Here is a 21,407-nt window from a genome sequence, read left to right as displayed (position 1 = left end):
TTTTGTCGAATATACTAATACATTTATATCAATTAGCTGACGCTTTTATCTACAGCGACTTACATTTACGACTGAGCACAATTTGGGCAATTGAGGGTTAAGGGCCTTGCTGGGGGCTCAATGATGTAAAGTGCCTTAACCACTGAGCTACCACTGCTACTAATAATTATTACTGCGATGTAGTGAACAGCTGCAGATCTTGCTGACAGACCGTATCCCACACTACTCCAGAGATCTGAACATTCTTGGCGCACCTGCAATCGGCTAAGTGACCTCCTACCTATACAGATCAATCCAGACCACAGGCATCAACCCCTTCAGAAATCCTGACCAATCACGGTTCTGCTACGTTTCTCGCGCACAAATGCCACTCCCTTTAGAACATGGCCGTCATCAGCGCGAGTGTGAGGCTTTTCCAGCGTAGAGCTTTAGAGCAGCTGGGAGACGTTTGTTGACAGACGATCATAGCTACCTTTCACCGATGAAATAAAAAGTCCCTTCCGTAAGTTATCACTGTTTGGATAGATCATTTGGTTTGTTCATTCTTTTAATTTTTGTGACAAACTAATCAGTTTGTTAACCCCTGTAGCTGGGAACTAAGGTGGCTAGAGCTACGAGCTAGCTTGACACTTCTTAATAAAGAAGTAGCTAATACTAGCTAGCTAGCTAAATAGTCTGAGCTGTTAGCTAAATAATCTGACTTTATCAGCTTCTTAGCTATTTTTGCGTTAGAGACATCCGTATATGAAAAATTGCATACGATGATTCTAGCGATTGTCAATTGACTTGCTAGATAGCTAACGTTAGCTATTTTATCTATAAGATATAAAATATAATCTATCTCTCTCTCTCTTCTCATATATATGAGAAGAGAGAGAGAGAGAGAGAGAGTGTGTGTGTGTGTGTGTGTGTGTGTAAAAAAAAAGTTTAAAAAAAAAAGGATTTTTCCATAAAGTAACTAAAAATGTAGAGGTAGAAAAAATGCAGAATGCAGTAACGTAGAGGAGCTTTAAAATTATGTGTTTGTGTGTTTTGCAAGGTCTTGTAGTCTGATGCATTAATAATAATGACCTCTTTTAAGATTAATTCAGATTTTTCTGACTTGGCAACTCAGTAAATCAGACAACTCATGTCTGACTCCAGGGACCTAGATTCTGTGTGATTTCTACATCAAAATAATTAACATACATTCACAAAAATAAAGTAATAAAAATAAAGCTTGAACACACATTGCTATTATTAACCACCATAGCTCAGTGACTTGTTTGTTAAATAATACGTCACCTTTAAAGATGCTTAAATGCTCTATAGTCTCTTTTGTTTACTGTAAACTTGAGCTAGCTGCTACCTAATATGTGTGGATATATTACACACTTTTTCCATGTTACTGTCTATTTCTGGTCAGGCATTTCTCATTTGCCATGATTGTATAGTATTTGGAAAAATTATTGTAAAAATAATACTGCATTTGGGGAACTGAACAACACTGTTGTCTATCATTAAAGTGACTCTAAATCCCTCTAGCACTAGAGAACTTTGACAAGTGAATGAGTGACATTTATTTAATCTACTACATCTATTAGCTCAAACTAACATCAATCAATTCCTTGTGTCTGTCTTTTCTCTCTCTCTCTCTCTCTCTCTCTCTCTCTCTCTCTTCAGGTTAGTGGTGTTATCCTGAGTGTCATCCAGTGGATCTCTACGAGTGGCAGAAAAGGTCTGTTTACATTGACTACAGCTGCCAGGGCCGCTAATGTATGCACAGTACTACTAAGGACTTGGGTCTTGTGGCTCCTCCCACACTGGCAGTACTTGCAGGATTAGTGCCTGGGGGCTGGGGGACGAATCTGCCATCCTCTGCCAATAGGACCTGGGTCAGGACGCAAGTCACCCCTGACAACCAGCTCCACACATCCTCACAGAACATGATGAGAGGCAGTGGTTGCCATGGAGCTACCAGATAAGAAGCAGGTGAGTTGCCAGGCTACCTTCACTTTGGGGGCTAGTGTTCTGTGGATTTGGTATGGCTGGCTGATCCTCCCACAATTCTCCCTAATGAACTGTTGTGATGTTCAACTGCTATATGAAGTAGAATAGTAATTTTTGATAAGTCTTTGCTTATGATATTGACAAATTAGAGAGATGTCTCTGAAATATAGAAATACCCCAAAAGCAGAAATGTGCAGTTTGTTTGCTAATTTGAAGCTTCTTCCCCTGCACTGGACTCTAAATAAGCAGGGACTTTGAGTCATAGCAAAACTGTTGGCTGTACTCTCACTATTTCCTGTCACTGTGTGGAGTCCAGTCTGTTACCAAGCTTCTAAGGTTTGCCTGAATTTCACATGCTCGAAGTTAAACCGTAGATAGCTTGATCCTATAGTGAAATAGAAAACTTGCACTTGACGGACTTGACATGATGCTTTGGAGCTTTGTGTTTAACCTTCACCTATGTTTATGGCTCTTCCTGTTTCAGCTCTGTTGTTTAATAATTAACAATAGGCCAGACCAGTTGCTTTTTCTGTGGGAAGATTTTTTTTTTCTCTCAGAAATCTATGCATGCAACTATACTATGTTTCTGTGGCTGCATGTTTTAGCAGGTTTGTGAAATATTTGTAGCTGTTGATAAGAAAAATATGAACAGTAATGTTTAAAGAAAATGGTGCCTGAGATTGGAGCCTGTTATTGTTTTGTTTTTTGTATTTTTTAATGGGGGTGATTTTGTGGTTCTTGTTGTTGCTTCCATGAGTGCAGGCTATTGTACTGGTAGTGTGTAGGCAAAATGAGTCTCCTTGCTATTTTGATCATGTCCTTGAAATTGTGATACAATGAGTGCATCTCAGCTTGTTCCTGTAGTTCTTTGCAGGCACTCATCCATGTAGATATTGATTTCTGGGTAGCGGGTAGATCCGAGTGCCTGTGTGACTGCTGATCGCTGCTGCTCTGTTCAGGGATGTGGTATCTTTCTAGGACAAGAGGGTCATTGAAGGTGTCTGTCTCCATGCCTCTTTAGCCCCCCACTGCTGCCACTGAGAGAGAAAATTGCTGTGCTTGCTCGAACGGATGACTGCCCGTTAAACAGATGAGCCCCCGCAGGCTTTTGCTAGCCTGTCCCAGCCTTTCTGGGCAGGTAGGTGGGCATGTGGGCGGGGGCAGTGGAGCAGGCAGGCAGGTGTGCGAGAGTGTAGGTGGGAGGCAGGTGGGTGTTCATTGGGGTGGGTGGGCGGGCAGGCATGGGCATCTTTTTTTTTTCTTTTTTTTTTTGATTAAACAGATGATGTCCTCAGACAATTGTGCATCGCATCTTCTCTGTCTTTACATGAAGAGCAGAGTTCATTCTCCATCACCCGGTGTTTGTGGCTGTTTGCTTCAGAAGTGGTATTGCAGTGTGCTTGTATTACTGCTATATTTCATTACTGCATGGCATATCTTACAAATAACCTTGTCGTCCTTTCGGCAGTGATGGTCCCTCGCGCTACTCCTTATTGCTTGCTTCATTTTGCTCAGATTCAGCTGTATGCACTTGTGCTTGGTTGAGTGAGTTGATTTTATCTGTTGATTGATGCGTATAGCCTGTTTTTCTTTTACCATGCAGCAAACTTTCTTTTTTTTTACTTGGAAAAATATATAGAAAATATAACTGTTTAACTGACAGCATTGATCAGTCAGAACTATTATTGCTGGTTAATGGTTAAAGGATGGAGAATGTATGTGTGGATGGGAGTGTGTCTGGCACACTGGGCTCTGCTTGCATGCAGCACTAGGTCAGAGAGGCTGTCTGTGCAGGGGGCAGAGACGTGGTGGCTGGGCTGGCTGTCTGGCTGCTGAAACAGCAGCACTGCGTTCCCCAGCTGCCCTCCTTCTGTCCACCACCCGATCCTGACTCACCCACATACCCGCTGAGCACCTCGTCTATGTCTGCCTAACAGCATCTGTGTTCAGCACAACGACTTGGTCATGATCCTGAAAGAGAGTGCTTGGTTTTTAAAGGACTATGTGAGTAGATTGTTCATAGCAGTTATAGTGTTAAAATATTCTGTAGAAGTATTTACCTGGAATATATTGTTTTAGGGTTTTGTTTAGATTTTTTTTTTTAATTAATTCATAATTATTTTTGAAATAACACTTTTTTCATATTTGTTTGATTTTGTGTGCTTGTAGCAGTTATATAGTTAGTATAGTATATGCAGTTCGTCTTTGTGTGTGTGTGTCCGTGTTCAAGAAAAGAACTCTAGAGAGGTGTGTGTGAGTGAAGAGGGTTCTAAACAGTAGAGGCTGGCTGGGGGATTTAGCGCCTCTGTCCCTGGCTGTGGGAAAGTGTTGGCTGGGTTTATTTATAGATGTTCTGCTCTCATCTGCAGATCCATGGTTCCAGCATGAGCCTGGTTTGACTCCCACAGACAAACACCTGGGCCAAGAGTGTGGGAATAGCCCCCTCTCATTTTGGCCTTATGAGGCATTTATGAATAGTGAAATTGTGCAAAAAGGGAGGCCACTGCTCTTTTTGGCTTTGCGCTGGCTTCGTGCACAGCTGTTCAGATTCCATGAACTACTTCACACTGTGCACTGTGTTATGGTGTCTGAATGTTTTGCGTGATTGGTGTTATGTTGTCACTGACCCAGCCCTTATTTCCTTCAGGAGGAAGGAGTGACTCTGGGCCTGTCCACGACTCAGGCCCTTGAGACGCTCCGTGACCAGCTATCCAGCCTCCTGGAGCAGTACCAGAGACGCAGCCAACGCACACCAACCATACAGGTCGCATGTAGCATTTTGGTTCGTTATCTAATGAGTTTTTTTATGAAACACCCATTGAGCTAAATGTATTTGGGAACTGTTGCAGGAGCTATGGGTTAAGAGTTTCCTCAACCATGACGACCGTCAATCCTGCTTCCATTGGCCGGGGGCTGCCCTCACACTGCTTGTGGTGGTTGGGTTGCTCTGTTGCCATGGCAGCCAGCCAAAAGGAAGGTAAGAGGCTGAGGGTGTGTCTCAGATCAAACCTGTATGTACATAATGAATTCCTGACTATGTGTGGAATTAACCTAAGTCACCTGATTAAATTATTTTGGGACTAAATTTAATTTAATAATATTAAATTTAAGTGGAATACTGGGACACTTGATGGTCACGTGTAAAGAAACTATTAACTCGCCTTTGATCTTATTCATTTAAAAATTTTAAAATGTCAAGGTGTACTTGGATGTCATTTGAGGATAAATGTTGCAGCGACACCCTAAAAATGAAGAGACCATGGACAAAATATTCTAATTTGGTGGTGGTTGCACTATGGCTCGCAAATTTTGTTTGATGGTATTTAATGCCTTTTTGTGAAGTCACCGTGGTGATAATTTGCACAGTGGTGTTAATACTGATGCAGTAATTTCACCTGTGCCCAAAGTGAAAGCCAATCAAAATTTACATGTAAATGAGGCCATACATAAAGACCTGCGCCTAGTCTGACTAACCCCAATCATGAGACTAGTAGTCCCATGCCTGAAAACTTGCAGCTGCATAAAAATGTAATACATTTATAACTTTCTCCAAGATGGGAGCTGCATGGTTGCCCTTAGTTGATGACTTCTAAATCTCCTCAGTGTATGTATGCTTATAATTTCTTCCTTTGTAACACCTAAATTTACACTTCTTAGGGCAAAGGTTCATGGCAGTCTGAGATTCTGATCAAGCAAGTCACTTTGCTCTTCGTGTCATGTTATTGCAGTTGCATAGTCTGCTATCATGCTCACTCCAAATGGACCAAAAATAGGCCTTTCATTTACATTTTTCAATTACCTAAATGGGAGCGTGTGTAGAATTTTGATGAATTGCATGTGTTTTATGAATTTGGCAACACTTAGTTTACTACTTCCTGAAGGGGTTGATTTTTGAGTTCTACAAGCAAAATATTTTTACTGAAGCACGGGTTGGAAGCATTGCTGGAAAGCCAGATTGCTGTGTTCGCCTTCCTGATTCTGCGTAACCTATGCTCATGTCTCTGGGCAGTCAAGGCATAGAGCTGGTGAATGCAGGAGCGCTCTTTCTTCTTCTGCTCCTGAACCTCTTCCTTGTTGGACGTCAGCAGAAGCTAAAGAGGAGCGAGATGGTGCGACGTCTCAAGTCCATCATCTCCGAGCTGAACGGTGAGGAAATAAAAGTGATGTCCCATACAGTCTTCAAGCTTTGGTCTCATTTGATTATCAGCTGCAGATTTTGTTGGCCATGTTCAGTTCTTTTACTTGAGTAAGTTGACAGGCATGTGTCCTTGTAAACATTCCCACTACAAAGGTTTGGGAGTTATGGTGTTTTCTGTTGTGATGTTCTGTTCAACAGAACATATGGCAAGGAGTACAGGGCAACCGATCAGATGGGCTCCTTCTCGCTACCCTGACCTGTACACACCTTCCTCTCCATCCTGGTCTCTTCACTGGACATTCCGAGATGAGCAGTTGGTTAATCTGCCTGTCAGTCTGTTGGTGGAGGGTGACGTTATCGCCTTAAGACCTGGCCAAGAGGCATTCGTCTCTCTCCGAGGCATCAAGGTTATTTTGCACTTCAGTTAAATTTCTAGTTGTGTTTGGCTACTTTGTCCGAGTGTCAGCCCAACAGCCAAGCCAAGAAACCTTCAAGTGGTTCATGTTTTTGTGGTTTTAACTGGTGTGCTGAGCTTATACTTTACCTTTTGGGCACCAGGATGATGAGCACATTGTGCTGGAGCCTGGAGATTTGTTTCCACCCTTCTCCCCTCCACCCTCCCCTCATGGGACCGATAAAAGGAGCCCTCACAGCCCCCAGCAGTACAGACTCTTCAGGGTGGTCCGCACCCCCATACTTGATAATGTAAGGTAATGTACAGTATCCTACTAGAACCATTTTGCTACTGAAATACAGTTTTGGCATGTTAACTTTCTCGATTTGTCTTGACATTTAGTGTATTGCAACATCTCCGAATGTCTTTTGAAGTTGCTTTTGCAAGGTGTTTAGTTTAGAGATGATTTCTGACATGTTGCACTTTCTTTTCCCAATAGAAATAGCCTTGACCTCGCCCTCTCACGCCCAGTCACAGTTCTGGATAATGAGCGCTTCACAGTGCAGTCAATCATAGCCAGGTTTGCCTGCCCGGCTGTGCTGGTATGTCAGTCAATCAAACACTCATCGAAAAGCTGTACAATAAGATCATAGTGGACATCAGTATGCCAGAGCTCCTGTTTTTAGGGATGGCTGCCATTTGGCTCTCTTTTTGCCTCATTTTTGTAGGTGGCATTTTTTACTGTAAACACAGTTCGCTACTGCTGTCATGCTCCCAGTCTCACTCCAGCTCTCTTCAACTTTTTTCAGTTACAGGTGAGTCTCCTTGAACGCCTCAAATTGTAATTCATTTTCTTTAACCAAATTAAGCAGATACAACAGTGGGTGGCTGTTGCCTGACTGATGTCTGGCTAAATCTATAGTCTCCCTCACTACTGTCTTGGGCTCCCCCCCCCCCCCCCGGGTGGTGTATAGCTGATGGGAGTCCTTCCCATCCTGCCGCTGCTCTTTCCTGTCATGTGGGTGCTGGTCATCGCATACGGAGAGGCACGCGTGTTAGCCGAGTCCAGCCGCACCTCTCCCTCAGGCCTGGTGAGTCCTGCCATTAGCATCCTACACTGACGGCGTGGGAAAACCGTACATTTAGTGACGGCACACACGCACTCGCCTGTGGGTGGGGCTTTCAAGAGGGCTGTGTAGCTCAGTTTCTCCTCAGAAAGCTTCCACCCAGTACCACGGCCCCTGTGCGAGCGAGAAGACGTGTGACTCTGCGCCTCCCGCGGTGGGGGTTTTAATCCACTTCTTCTCTCATCCCAGCTGGCTAAGTTCTCTGAGGACACTCTAAGCAGCTACACAGAAGTGGTGTCCTCGCAGGTACAGCCTCTGCATTTCTCTCTCACTCCACCACCCTCGCCCACCGTGCACTGCTCTTGAGCTCTCTGCTCTGGATCACACCGCCACCGACAACACTTGCCCATCACACTTGACTTTTGCCCTTTCGATCAAAGCCGCCGTTTTCTGGATACATACGCACACATCGTTGGGGTTTTTTTCTTGCACCTTTAGCCCCTGTAGTTTTATTTTTTCTTTCCATCTTTCCATTCTGCTTGATTGCATCTCTGTTGCGCTGTTGTGATCCACAGTTTCAGTCAAGCGTATATCTGTTTATTGGTTAATTTTGGCTTCTTGTGATTGGCTTCTTGCCAGTCCTACAGTAGTCCCCAGCCTGACAAACCCCCCCCCGCCATCTCAGGCTGCATGACTGAGTCCACTGTTCTCACTGTCAGCCTGTACCTCCATTATGCAGGCACTGGACTGAGCTCTGAGTCGTCACATTATTTGATTTTATGTCTATAGTAAACCTTTGCATGAACAGCACAATTCTTTTAAATTATAAAAGCCATGGTGAAGTTTTGGAATGCATGAATAATTGCCTGGACAGTTATATGCAATAATCATTTGTCTTTGGGTGTTTGGTTCATTCTCATTAACAAAAGTTTGGCGGTGCCTTTGTCTTTATATGAAATTGTCGATTTAGTACAAAGCAACGTATATGAATGGTGTATGAATGTGTTTAAAGCGCTGTGTTGAGAAGCATAAAAACAACTTGTTCAGCTTGGTCCTGCTGAGCTTGGTCCAGCGCAGCTGTGCGTGCCCTGAACTGTGGGCTCAAATGTGTCTCCTCTTACAGTGTAAGGTACACACCCTGTTCTCGACCCAGTGTGCTGCATCTGATAAACACTGCAGCCCAGGAGCACATGCCGTACGGCTGCTTCTCTCTAGTACGAATGTACGCTTGGGTGAGTGATTGTGTGTTGGGAGGGGGAAGGGCTGTGAGTGGCTCTAGAAGAGGCCGATGAGACCCTTGGGAATGAAACCTAGTTTCCGATTTCACCCTGGACTAAATGCTCCACCTTGGAGATACTTTTACAGATGAACCAAAAACCAAAGATTCTGATACTGAGACTGAGGACCTTATGAGGGAGGACGCATAAGAGACTTTGTGTGTGCGTGTTTGTAGGAGATGCTGCGCTGTGTGTGGAGATATCTGGTGGGTGTTCTGAAAGGAGAGACTCAAACACTGTGCTACACGTCGAGTCTTCTGCACAACCTGGGTTCAGTGACAGTAAGTGTATACCACTGTCTCCCCTTCTCTCCCACACACACACAGGAGTGATGTCACGCCTACCCATACACTTGTATTGTAATACCATGTCATAGAATCTCAAAAACTGATTAAAAAAATAAAAAAATAAAAGACCATAACTGCTTAACCATCCTGCTGTAGGTCCTGTGCTGTGTGGACAAGCAGGGCGTGCTGTCTTGGCCTAATCCCAGCCCAGAGACCGTCCTCTTCTTCAGTGGACGCGTCGAGCTGCCCCATGACAGCCAGGACGACCTGCGGGAGGACCTGTCTGTCAGCTCCTTCTGCCATCTGGACGGAGAGGACGAGCGAGACGAGGTGAGCATGCAGCAGGCTGGCCGGTGGAACTGAAGATTTTTTATTGATTGCACCGAAGGAGGGGTCTCATGACCAAATTAAAGCACAATTTCTGTATGAGGATACATTTACTTAGCAATTGAGAAGTTTTTAGCAGGTAACACTTGAAAGGGGACGGTAAAAAGTAACGACTACAGAAACGTGTCAAAAGAAGAAAAACTAAAAAATTAGGAAATATGTTGAAAAGTACTTGGAATATGTATTTACACAGTCAAGCGACAGAGGATGCATGCCCATAACATATGGTGTGTGTGCGTAGCGAAGTGCTATATAAGGAACATCTCAGGCCCTCCAAGTTGCTATGCCACTTGTAGACCAGACAACTTTGCAATCAAAATCTGTTAAGTTCTTTAAACTGCAGAAGCTAAGAGGCCAGCAGTCTACTCTCCAAAAAAACCACCACTGTTAACCAAAAGGCACTTCAGGCTCCTTTCATAATGGACTGAGAAGTCCCACACACTGAGGCTTTTTGTATTATTGTGTGTGCAAAGGGAACCATATCAGTCATGTGTAGGAAACATGCTGCAGATCAGCTAGCCTAAATACCAATACAAATGATAAAATGGCCAACCAAATTGGGCATTTGGTTAACAGGTGCTGAAGAGCTATTGGTTATTGGCCAATATATAATCTGTTTACTTTGCTTTGCAACTTGACGAGACCAGATAGTGTTCAGTGTCATTTAAAGATCATCTTTGTTTTACGATGCTTTTGGGAAACCCAGCCCAGATTTGTTGTACTGGACACGCATGTACATGATGGCATTGACTGGAACAAGTGTGTGGGAGTTTGTTCTGATGGTGCATGAGCTAAAACCAGCCAACATGGTTTCGTCACAAAGGTACAGGCTGTTGGCCTGCTTGCTCTGTGTACATGTTGTATTATTCACAGTCAAGCACTTGCAGCAAAAAAAAAAAAAAAAGAATTCCAATGAAGCTGATTTCCATCAAGGCCAGTGCAACAAGTGAATGACCAAGATTCTCTGTCAAAAGCTTGGAGTGAAACATCAGCGGTCGTATCACAGCAAAGTATGATGACTGTCCAGGGATATGTACTGAATCACCTTTACGAGCTCTGTAATGAGTATATTTTATTAGAGAAAAGCTTCCCGCTAGTCATTAAGTTTTCTGATGAATAATGGCTTTCATTGCTAGCCTATTCGGCCAACATTTTCACATGGCTCAATGATTTAAATGCAAGATTTCAAGGAAAAAAATCACATCTGTTTTCTGTTTTCTCTCTTTCGGACAAAACTGAGGCCTGGATCCCAAAACTGCAGCTGTGTTTGTGGAAATCTCGTCTTGAAAACGAGAACTTTGAGACATTTCCTGCACTAGAGGAATTCCTGGATGAGAAACAACAGCATTGTTTCTAAGCTTGACCTGGTTGTGCTTATTCAGAATCATCTTCATGGAATGATGACACAGTTTAGAGGGTATTTTACAGAAAACTGCTGTGCCCACAAAAGACGATATGATACCTGCAAAGCCAATAGTAATAGCTCTTAAAATAGATGAGTCATTTACCTGTCCATTGTTACATCCCTGACACAGATATTCACACAGCGCCCTCTGGCTAAATTCTGGATTTCATTGCTGACTGAGTTGTGAAAATATTTTTAACACTAAAAAAGCTCATACTGTGGAAAAGGTTAAGAACACTTAAAAGATTTATCCCCTACTAGAACTAATCCTGAAGATGCCCTTTTTGTGTTTGTCTCATCTCTTCTGCTCTGTTCTTCTCTTCTATGCAGGCTCAGGAAGGTGAAGCCCTTCTCAGCAGACCTGTATTTGAACCTTTCCTTCAGCCAGCCAATGAGCAGGAGCCTAGCGAACTATCACATGACATCATCCGCTCCAGCGACCTGCAACGTGCTCGCCGGGGCCCCCAGAGCACGCGCTCCAAACACCCATCCGGCTCCAACGTCAGCTTCAGCCATGATACAGAGGGTGGTGAGGAGGAGAGCACCCAGGTAGTACCCAGCACCACCACCAGCACTGCCAACAACACCACTACGGTCACTGGAGTTCGTGTGTGTGTGTGTGTGTGTGTGTGTGTGTGTGTGTGTGTGTGTGTGTGTGTGTGTGTGTGTGTGTGTTTCTGTGCCATAGTTGTGTGGCGTCAGTGACGGCCTGTGTGAGGCCGAGGACTTTGTGTGCGACTATCATCTGGAGATGCTGAGTCTCTCCCAGGACCAGCAGAACCCTGTGAGCATCCAGTTTGATGATTCAGGCTGGCAGAGCTACCTGTCTTCCCTGAAGCCACTGGGCCTGAACATCATGCTGAACCTGTGCAACGCCACCGTCACCCAGCAGCTGTGCCGCTTCTCAGACCACCTGTCCAACCTGGCACTGCAGGAGAGCCACGGGGCCGTGCGGCCTGTGCACGTGCCCTGGGGTCTCTGTGAGCTTTCCCGCCTCATAGGTGAGCAGCCACCACCCCCCACCCCCCCTACACAACTTGGAAATGCTTCATTTGTCCATTTCAGTTTTTATTGGGTTTCCTCCGGGTACTCTGGTTTCCTCCCACTTTCCAAAAGCATGCATGGCATCTCTATAGCCATCCAGTGGGGATCCGTGGGCTTGTGTATGTGTGTTTTGTGCCCTCCAATGGACTGGCAGCCTGTCCAGGTTTGGGTCCCGCATGCGCCCTTTGCTCGCTCCCCTGCAACCCAGAAGTGGATTAAGCCATTTAGAAAATGAATGGGGGGGGGGGGGGATTTGTCTGTATAACTGCCATATGCCACACTGCAAACTCTATACAACACAAGATTTAAAGTATTAAAATAAGTGAATATGGAAACCATAGTGTTTAAATATGCCACTACTGGTTAGAGTAACTTTAAAGTGTGCAAGTTAGAAGATATTTCAGCTTTAAGAAGATGTTAGAAGATATTTCTTATAAATATTTCATCTTAAACTTCCAAGCGTCTTACTAGCGATACGTGCTTAAAGCTTATGGAGTACTCTGTCAGAACTGTGGACCCCTGTATAAATGGTGGTGTAATAGTCATGCTTACTTTTGTTTTTCGCATGTATTCGTACTGTACCCAAAGCAGTTTCCCATTTAACCCAGTGCTGTTGTCTCCTTCTGGCCTTGTTAAGGTTTTACTCCAGGAGCGAGAGAGCTCTTTCAGCAGGAGAACCACCTGGCTCTCTACCAACTTCCCTGTGGGGAGAAGGCCAGAGAGTCAGCCTCACGCCGCGGACACCATGCTGCCAAGCGCCAGCCACCCATCAGCCACCTTATCAGCCTGCTGGTCCGCGACACCACCACCAGTGAGAAACGCTCTTCCTGTCTCTCATCTCTCATTTGTTTTACCTACATCAGGTCACACAGTCACTGACCTTTTGACCTCTTCTCAGACAACGTGCAGATGTTGTCCCATGGCTCGGCAGACCTCATTCTGGAGGCCTGCACAGACTTCTGGGATGGCACGGACATCTACCCCCTCTCTGGCTGTGACAGGTTTGTGCTCTGATCTGGCTGGAATTAGACACACAGTGAGCACAGTGCATTTTAATGTGGCACTGTCTCCTTTACACAAGTGTGCAATTACCTTCGAATTGGCTTCCTTTTCTCTCTTCAGGAAGAAGATTCTGGATTTCTACCAGCGTGCCTGTCTGTCAGGCTACTGCTCTGCTTTTGCCTACAAGCCCATGCAGGTGGCCTTGTCTGGCCAGCTAAATGGGAAGTTTGTGGAGCTTGCCACTGGGCCAGCACTCTTCTCCGGGGTGGACCTGCCTAGCACCACACCCATCAAACACACTAGCCGCCGCAACAGCTGGAGCTCAGATGGTGAGGAGGAGCATGGGGTGGGGTTTCACTACTTAATACTGTGAGCTCAGTCAGTGAGAGGGAAGGGAGAGGTAGAGTTTTGCTGGTAAATACTGCAAGATCAGATTATATATTTATAAACTTTTACTATTGTCAGTGGGACTGTAGCCACTTGGAGATCTCAACAGAAAGTCATGCCCCCAGACCCAGGCTTTAGAAATGCATTGTTGCCCCCTGTCCCCATACCCTCAGCAACCATGGGAGATCAAGAAGACAGTGGAGTACTGTGTGAAGTCCACCTTCAAGTGTCTGTGCATGTGTATGTGTTTCAGAGGGTATAGGAGAGAGCTTAGAGAAGGAGGACTGCGTCCAGGCCCTGAGTGGCCAGATCTTCATGGGAATGGTGTCGTCTCAGTTCCAAGCACGCTTGGACACTGTTCGCCTCATCGAGAACCTGGTGGGAGCCTGTATCCGCTTCGTCTACTTCTCCAGGGAGGATGAACTGCGCAGCAAGGTATTGTCTCACAGGTTGCACAACAGAGTACAGTCCTCTAACACAGGTTACACAGCAAATTTATGGTACTAGCATACAGGTTAAACTACACTACACTACTACGCTACTGTCACACAGGTTACACTGGAGTAATGCATGGCTGAAGTTTTGTATTTAGAATTATTAAGTCTGTGCACGTGCGCGTGCGCGTGTGTGTGCGCGTGTGTGTCTCTGTTAGGTATTTGCAGAGAAGATGGGTTTAGAAACAGGCTGGAACTGCCATATCTCCCTGACCCCTAACAGAGAAGGCCCTGGTGATGGTGCCCCCTCCAGCCCAAGCCAGGCAGGATCTCTGCACGAGGACCTACTGCAGGGTATGCCAGGTGTCTGTGGGTCATGTGATCTTTTTCTGGCATCAGCATGTACATTGGTACTACTTCATTCTAACAATTTGAGGAACTATACATTGTACATTATCTTACCTGTCTGCATTTCCACTACTTGGAAGTAAGTCAAGTTTGTATACACTGGAGCAAAATGTCATTTCTTCCAGATCATGGTGCAACACACTACAATAATATAGCCGCGCTGTACATAGGATGACAGGGCTGCAAATCCAGTGTGAAATGAATGCAGAATGAAATGAGGGGGGAACACTACTTAAGATCTCAAACTTTTGGGTTTTTTTTGTCCCAGCTACTAGTATTTCTCTAAATTGTGGCAGCTCCTTTTTTGGTGTGACTGTTATGATTACACACACAGATTCTCGGGATGATGCTGAGGGCCCCTTGCTTCCCGAGGATGAAGGGCAGTCAGACCACGCCAGCTTCCAGCCCACTGACAGTGATGTGCCCAGCTACCTGGAAGACTGCAACAGAGTACACAGCCTCTTCCCCTGCTTCTGTTGTTGGAGCTGTGCTAATGGTTTACTTGTATGTAGCCAGAACACAGACTGAACCCACCCTGCTGGATTTGTGTGTGTGTCTAGGCTAAGCTGCCTCGCGGTATCCACCAGGTTCGCCCTCACCTGAAGAACATTGACAATGTGCCTCTGCTGGTGCCACTTTTCACTGACTGCACCCCTGAAAGTGAGTCTCCCTCTCTGGCTGTGAGCTGCAGCTGAGCTGCAGAGAGCTGACCCTGAAGCTGTAAGTAATAAGGGGGGAACAAAACCTGTGTCGTAGCCCTTGCATAGAAACTGTGGATGTGCTGGTCTGATTTCCAGCCATGTGTGAGATGATGAAGATCATGCAGGAGAACAGGGAGGTGACATGCTGCTTGGGGAGCTCTGCTAACTTCCGCAACTCCTGCCTGTTCCTCCAGAGTGACATCAGGTAGGCCAGCACTGCCCTTCTGTGTTTGGCCACAATGCGCGGAGTGTCAGGCTGTGTGCTGAGCTTGTTTGCCTTCTGGCTGCAGCATCTCCCTGGACCCTCTGTACCCGGCGCGGTGCTCGTGGGAGACATTTGGCTATGCGGCAGGCTGCGGCCGGGCTGAGGAGCAGGATGAGCTGTCCCCGCTGGGCCTGAGCGCGCGTCTCAACAGCCTGACCTGCTCCGTCTCCTTTCACCAGGGCGAGAGTGTCAGCATAGTCAAGCTCATTGAGCAGGTAACAAATAGAACGCGCTTCTTGTTTGGACTTGCAGCACAGGGAGGTGCTTGTGTTCATCCGAGATATATTTGTGACAAAAGATTTTTGAAAGAAACTTGTGATCAATTGTAGTAATCTGGCGTGCCCAACCAGAGCTGACGTTTGTGTATGTCCTGGAGTGGAATCAGCAGTACGGTGGGAACGCTGAGCTAGAGCTGTGTGTTCTATGTGTTCTACAGGCCAGGCACACCACATATGGGATCCGCAAGTGCTTCCTCTTCCTGCTGCAGTGCCAGCTCACTTTGGTCATCATCCAGGTGAGCACAGCTGCTACACTCTCTCCTATGGGATAGCAGCATATGTCTTTTTTTTTTTTGTATAGTCTTCTCTCAGAATAATGCAGCTTTGGCAAGATGTATGTAACTGGCTCACAGTGAATGCATGTGTTTTCATTGCTTTTGTTTTGTTTCATTGTTTTGATATTCTTTCTTTTTCTGGTAGTTCTTGGCCTGTCTTACCCAACTTCCTCCTCCTTTGAACATAACCGACATTCTGTGGCTTTCTTGTTTCTGTTACCCACTGCTAAGGTATGAGACAAACAGTGTCTCTCTTGCACTCAGAGACATACACACATGCACACACAAACATAAACATATACACACACAGGATCACTATGTCGTTGCCATGTTCTTGTCTTACAGTGTGTCCTTCTTGGGGAAGCCACCAGACAGCTCTGTGATGACAGTTGCCACTGGAAAGAATCTCGATGCCATTCCTCGGAAGGTGCGGCATGGCTTGTAACCTCTGTTGCACAAACAGTTTCATGTATTCAATTCCATTTTCTCTAGACAAGATCTCTATAGGCACAAGTGTAGGGTGTTTTTAGTTATTTGCGTGTGTGCATGCGTATGTGTATGCTGACGTGTGTGTCTGCACTGAGGTGAACGGTAGTAATTTGGAATAAAGAGAATTGACTTTGTTCTTATGTGTGCCCAGACCCAGCAGTACTTCCTGGGCTGGTTCCTGCTCAAGTTTGGGCTGACAATGTGTGCCTATCTGCTGGGCTTTGGGTTTTCCCTGCATGAAGTGTGTACCAGCGCTGCTAACAGCAGCAGAGCAGCAAATGTCACTGGTGGCTGTTCCCACATCCTCCTCAATGGGTACACATGCAAACATGCATGCACAAGTGCGCACACACAAACCACAAGACACTCTGCTCATCCATCCGTATGATTACCTGCTTGCACCTACTTGCAGATCAGATGAAAATGCACCGAAGTGGTTTGGCGAGTTGTCTAATGGCCTGCTGCTCATCCAAAAGGTCATGGCAGGCTTCCTGGCTTTGCATACTGGTAAGAGCCACCTATACTCGCAACTCCGTTTTTCTGTTTTTGTAAGGCACTGTGCTGCATACCAACAATAAGATGATAAGCTGTTTGTTGGATTTGGGTTATGGTCTGGATATTATTTGATTCTTAATGACGACTACAGATGAATGTACATTAGTGTACACTTGTGTGCTAGCATTACATTACTCTTGTGCTTTGCTTATTGTATTTATTTCCTGTTCAGTGGTGATCTCTCTCAGCTATGTGCACCGCTCTCAGCCATTGTGGAGGAAAAACCCCTTCAGCAACACATGGTGGTGTCTCATCGTGCCTGTTGTGTAAGTGTGTGTGTGTTTTTCACATGACATACCCAAGGCATTTCCTACACAGACCATCAGTTTGCTTAAACAGTGGACATGTAAGATGTAAATTATTAATTAAAATAAGATATCAATTGACTAAATGCAAAACCAAGAAAAAATGTATATAAGCAGGGTTATAATATATGTGGCTATGTAAACTACAGCCCATTTGTCTCTCATTTATCAGGTTCTTGGGTCAGGTGGTGCAAGCTACAGTAGATTATCAGTTATGGCAGGACAGAAGTGGAGAACTAGACTTTACATTGAGTCATGTGCCCATGGTAGTCTGGCTACTGATGTCGCTGTCCACCGTGTTAGTGGTTCTGATCAACGAGGCTGTCAAACTGCATGAGATCAGGTAGGGACCATTCAGAACATGCAGTTCATATTAAGCTCAAGCTTATCAATAAACCTCTATAACATGTTAAGCCTTGTAACAATGGTAGAAAATATTGACTTTTCTCATGAACACAGCTTTCATATTTTATTATTAATAAGAAGTCTTTTTTTCCAATTTAACATGTATATCAAATAATGTCCTGTCCTTTCAGGGTACGTGTGCGTTACCAGAAGAGACAGAAGCTCCAGTTTGAGACTAAGCTGGGAATGAACTCTCCTTTCTGAGCTGCTAGAACACGGGACTGTTACCAGTGACCAGCAGTAGAGGGCAGGACCTCTCACCTCTCACCTCAAGGCCTAACCCCACCACCAACCCACTGGCCCTGCTCATGTGGAGCTCCTAGCCACCAAAACCTCAGTCCACAACAGCTTTCAAATCAAGAGTAGATATTTTTTTTTTGTCTTCCATTTCCTTTCAATAACATGAGATCTTTTAGCTGCATGCTATCTAATGTTTCAACATTGGAAAATTATGGGATGTGAAAGTTGGAAAATGCAGGAAGGATGAGAGGTTATACAGTTTACAAGAGTCATCCTTCAAAACTATGGATTTCCAGCCTCCTCCAGTCTGCGGTTCTGCCACGATATGTCCGACAGACTGTGGAAATCTAGGTAAGGTGGATTGTTTTAGTTTGTGTTTAGTATTATAATTAAGTTGATTTTCACTTGACTCTCAAGCCAGTGGTTACAGTAGCAAGGAGACCTGTGGAAAGAACAGCTTCTTTCAATGCTTTGTCATGCATGTTGAATCTTCCTGGGTGATGTATTTTAAACACCATAGTCTGTTCAATACCTGGACAGTGATTTGCATCTCCACATACTGTGGGGTCTTGCATATGATGGATTTGAATGTGATAAAAGCTTGGTGTATTCTACAAAATACCTCACATCTAGTGCTTACAGACAAGACATCTTTGCACTTACAGAAAAAAAGCTTATGTTCGGTTAATGGCTGCCTGGTAAGAGAACCATATGGAAGTATACCACTCAAAGCAAGAGGGGAAGATTAAGTTGATTTCATAAATCCGATGAAATGTGAGACTGTAATCAGCTGTGAGGAGTCGCATGCTACAATAGTAAGGTTGGAAATTAGGGACAGTTTCACTCACTCTTGTTACAATGAAGAGTAATAATTTATGTTCTAGTTCCTGGATACTAAAATGATTTATCCCAGAAGCATGTAATGTCATGAATATGTACATCTGAGCTCAACAAAGGGAATCTATCCAGATGGTGACTAGATGGAACTCGTTCTAAATTAGATTCTAAACACCAGGGTTTAACATTAAATTCAGAAATGGCTTGTTGCATTTATCTTTTTCCGCTTATGGTTCAAATCAGTCAAATTGCTGTACAAGTAATAATTAGCAGGCCTGGGTTCTTTTTTTTAAATATGTAAACAGCTAGACCAGCAACAGCTGCTAAGTTTAATCAAATCAGTAAGGGCATGTTCATAGAAAAACACGCTTCCATCCACTCCATCCATCTAATGTTCTCACATGCTGTGCGTTGCCTGAGTTCTCTTTTGTTTACATATGTGAATGTCAGCCTGAATCTTTTGCATGCTTTGATAAGACAGTAATGCTTGCTGGCTTCCTCATCACACAACTGAGACTAGATTGCTATTTTAAACATCTAGAGTTCATATTTCTGCATTTGACTCTGGTTTGGGGAGGGCTGTCTTAGATGATGGGTTTTAATTTTAATTATCCCTTTTCCCCATAGAGAGACAGTCTTTACTGGTGAAGAAGGCAGTTAAGTTTATTGCTATTCTACCTCTTGTTGATTGCCTCAATATTATTCCACCTTTGTTCATTTTAATACAGGGTGTTTTACTGATTACTTTGAGCATAATTAATATGCTATTCTTTAAATGACCAGCATATTGCCTTCCCAAGAACTCTGCTACATCCCTTTGGAGGGGGCCTGTGAGTAGACTGAAACACTACAGTTACATTAGAGTAACTAATAAAAACATAGTGGAAATGGTAAGACTTGAAGGAGTGGCTCACTGAGGAATACTTCAGCTTTAGTGCAGTGAGCTCAATAGAATCTTACTTCAGTTTACCTCTGTGAGCTATGACTGACCTGTTTTGCTTTTTCTGTGTGCTTTTAATGGACCCCATCCCTCTCTATGTGAGGTAGTTTCTTAGAGTTCCTAGGGAAATGGTGTCTTGTATTTCACCTATGTCCATTTTAAAAACTTTCGCTGATGATCATAAGCACTTATTCCTGTCTGTGATAAGTTTGAGCCTACTAGTCTGTAATTGCATTTGATATTTATTTTATGCCACGGCTTGTCTCATACTTTTTATATACACATGTTAAATGTTAAAATGGCAGGAATTTTTTACACACATGCTGTACCTGCCTGTGGAGAATGTCATATGTGCAGAATATCATGGCTTTACACATTTGTATGCTTTTCTGTTTCATGCATTCACTGTTAACCTGCAGGGTCCCCACCAACCCCAAGACTTGAAGGCTCTTCATTAGAACTATCATTATCATTGTAATAAACTCCCACCTCAGGGCAGGTTATAATGTATGTTGCTCCCCTATCTTTCAATCATTGCAGAGCAACCAAATGGGCATTGAGAGAGATTTTTGAACTGGTGCTTTAGCGCTGACATAAAAATTGTAAAAGGAGAGTAAGCAGGGAGTTAAAACTTCTGAAAAGCACTGATCAGTTCTGTAAGTACAGCACTGCATAATCAGCTTAGAAATATGTAATGGAACATGACTGAGCAACTTTTTGTACAGTAATGTAGAATTATACTATCCCAGTTATTTTTGAAATGTTAAAATACATATTTAATTTTTGCTGAAATATGCATGTTCAAGACATTAGGAATGCAATGACTTGATTAATGACTTGCTCTTTCGTTCTATGTTGGCTCAAGACTGCATGGGCAGCATTTGTGGTTCATATCAATGTTACCCTGCCCTTTTCAGCCAATCTCTGCCTCTCTACTGTACATATATTTGTGCAAATAAATTATCAGAATAAAAGGTGTATTGGTTGGCACCAACTGATATTAATAATTTTGCTATTTATGAATGTTCACAATTTATAAAGGTTGTACATTTTGTATTTTCTAAGATGTCTTTAAATTGTTTTCCCCAAGTGACTTGTGAGTCAATTTGTTGTTAAACGCCGATTTAAAATTTTATATATATATTATACACACACACACTCATAATCATAATCTCAATATCACCTTGTGTTTACCGGAGAGGCGGGAAATTCTGCTCCTCACTCAGAGCGTTGCGTAATCATCCATCTTTTCTTAGTCCGGCTCTGAGCGCCCTGCGTTCCTCCCGTTCCGCCGTCTCCATTTTCCACTCTTCGCTCCCTAAACCATAAAAATGCTTGTTTTACTATGTACTTAAAAGTATAATACGATAAAAACAAACAAGACCCACTGTCAGAAAGATATCGTGTTTTATTGAGCTGAAAGAGTTTTCCCCTTTTAAAATTATTTTAAACAAACAAACAAAAAAAATATTGTTTAGATCGTGAAAGGGTCATGTCCCAAGGATGGAAAATTGACGTTTTTTCGAGGCACGTGTCTTTTAATAATATTCCACAATGAATCCTTTGTTGTAACGACAACCTCACCGTACTTGTGTTCCGTGTTAATTAGGGACTTGTATTTTTAATCATTTTCATGGTCTCTGAAAAGAAATCCAAACATGTGAAAACGTGGGCCGTTGTCACGTGTTGCACGAACGCGAACTTGGGGCGAGAGAAAACACTCCCAACTGTACGCAAACCCGCTGCAGGCGGTTTCATGTATTCCATGTACTCCGCTGCTTCCACTAAGCGTATATAACAACGTGTGGCAGACATTCTCAGACACTACAGACTAGATGTGACTCTTTTACATCCCCAGTAGGGAGCGCGCTCATACTATGATTTCCGTTTCGCTCGTG

General features: G+C 44.0%; 1 protein-coding gene across 3 annotated transcripts; it reads left to right on the top strand.

Annotated features, from left to right (window-relative positions):
* The first annotated feature begins 389 nt into the window (after positions 1–389).
* tmem94 (transmembrane protein 94) lies at positions 390–20,602 on the top strand. Of its 3 annotated transcripts, XM_027002646.2 has the most exons (32): positions 390–502; positions 1,663–1,971; positions 4,637–4,753; positions 4,839–4,966; positions 5,999–6,135; positions 6,326–6,534; positions 6,686–6,837; positions 7,021–7,123; positions 7,250–7,336; positions 7,496–7,612; positions 7,838–7,894; positions 9,042–9,146; positions 9,309–9,482; positions 11,275–11,493; positions 11,633–11,945; positions 12,626–12,799; positions 12,887–12,989; positions 13,111–13,319; positions 13,631–13,812; positions 14,030–14,165; positions 14,554–14,669; positions 14,780–14,879; positions 15,017–15,125; positions 15,211–15,400; positions 15,622–15,699; positions 15,884–15,969; positions 16,084–16,165; positions 16,379–16,542; positions 16,640–16,734; positions 16,955–17,048; positions 17,260–17,430; positions 17,624–20,602. In XM_027002646.2, the coding sequence occupies exons 2-32, from the start codon at positions 1,948–1,950 to the stop codon at positions 17,694–17,696; spliced, it is 4,104 nt and encodes a 1,367-aa protein (XP_026858447.2). In that variant the 5' UTR covers positions 390–502; positions 1,663–1,947; the 3' UTR covers positions 17,697–20,602. The 3 variants fall into 3 exon arrangements, with proteins under 3 accessions (XP_026858447.2, XP_026858448.2, XP_026858449.2); XM_027002647.2 differs by lacking the exon at positions 7,838–7,894; XM_027002648.2 differs by lacking the exons at positions 16,955–17,048; positions 17,260–17,430; positions 17,624–20,602 and having other exon boundaries at positions 16,645–16,726.
* The last annotated feature ends 805 nt before the right edge of the window (positions 20,603–21,407 follow it).

The sequence above is a fragment of the Electrophorus electricus genome, chromosome 14, assembly GCF_013358815.1.
Source record: "Electrophorus electricus isolate fEleEle1 chromosome 14, fEleEle1.pri, whole genome shotgun sequence".
NCBI classification, from domain to species: Eukaryota; Metazoa; Chordata; class Actinopteri; order Gymnotiformes; family Gymnotidae; genus Electrophorus; species Electrophorus electricus.
This window is presented reverse-complemented; position numbering and strand designations above follow the sequence as displayed.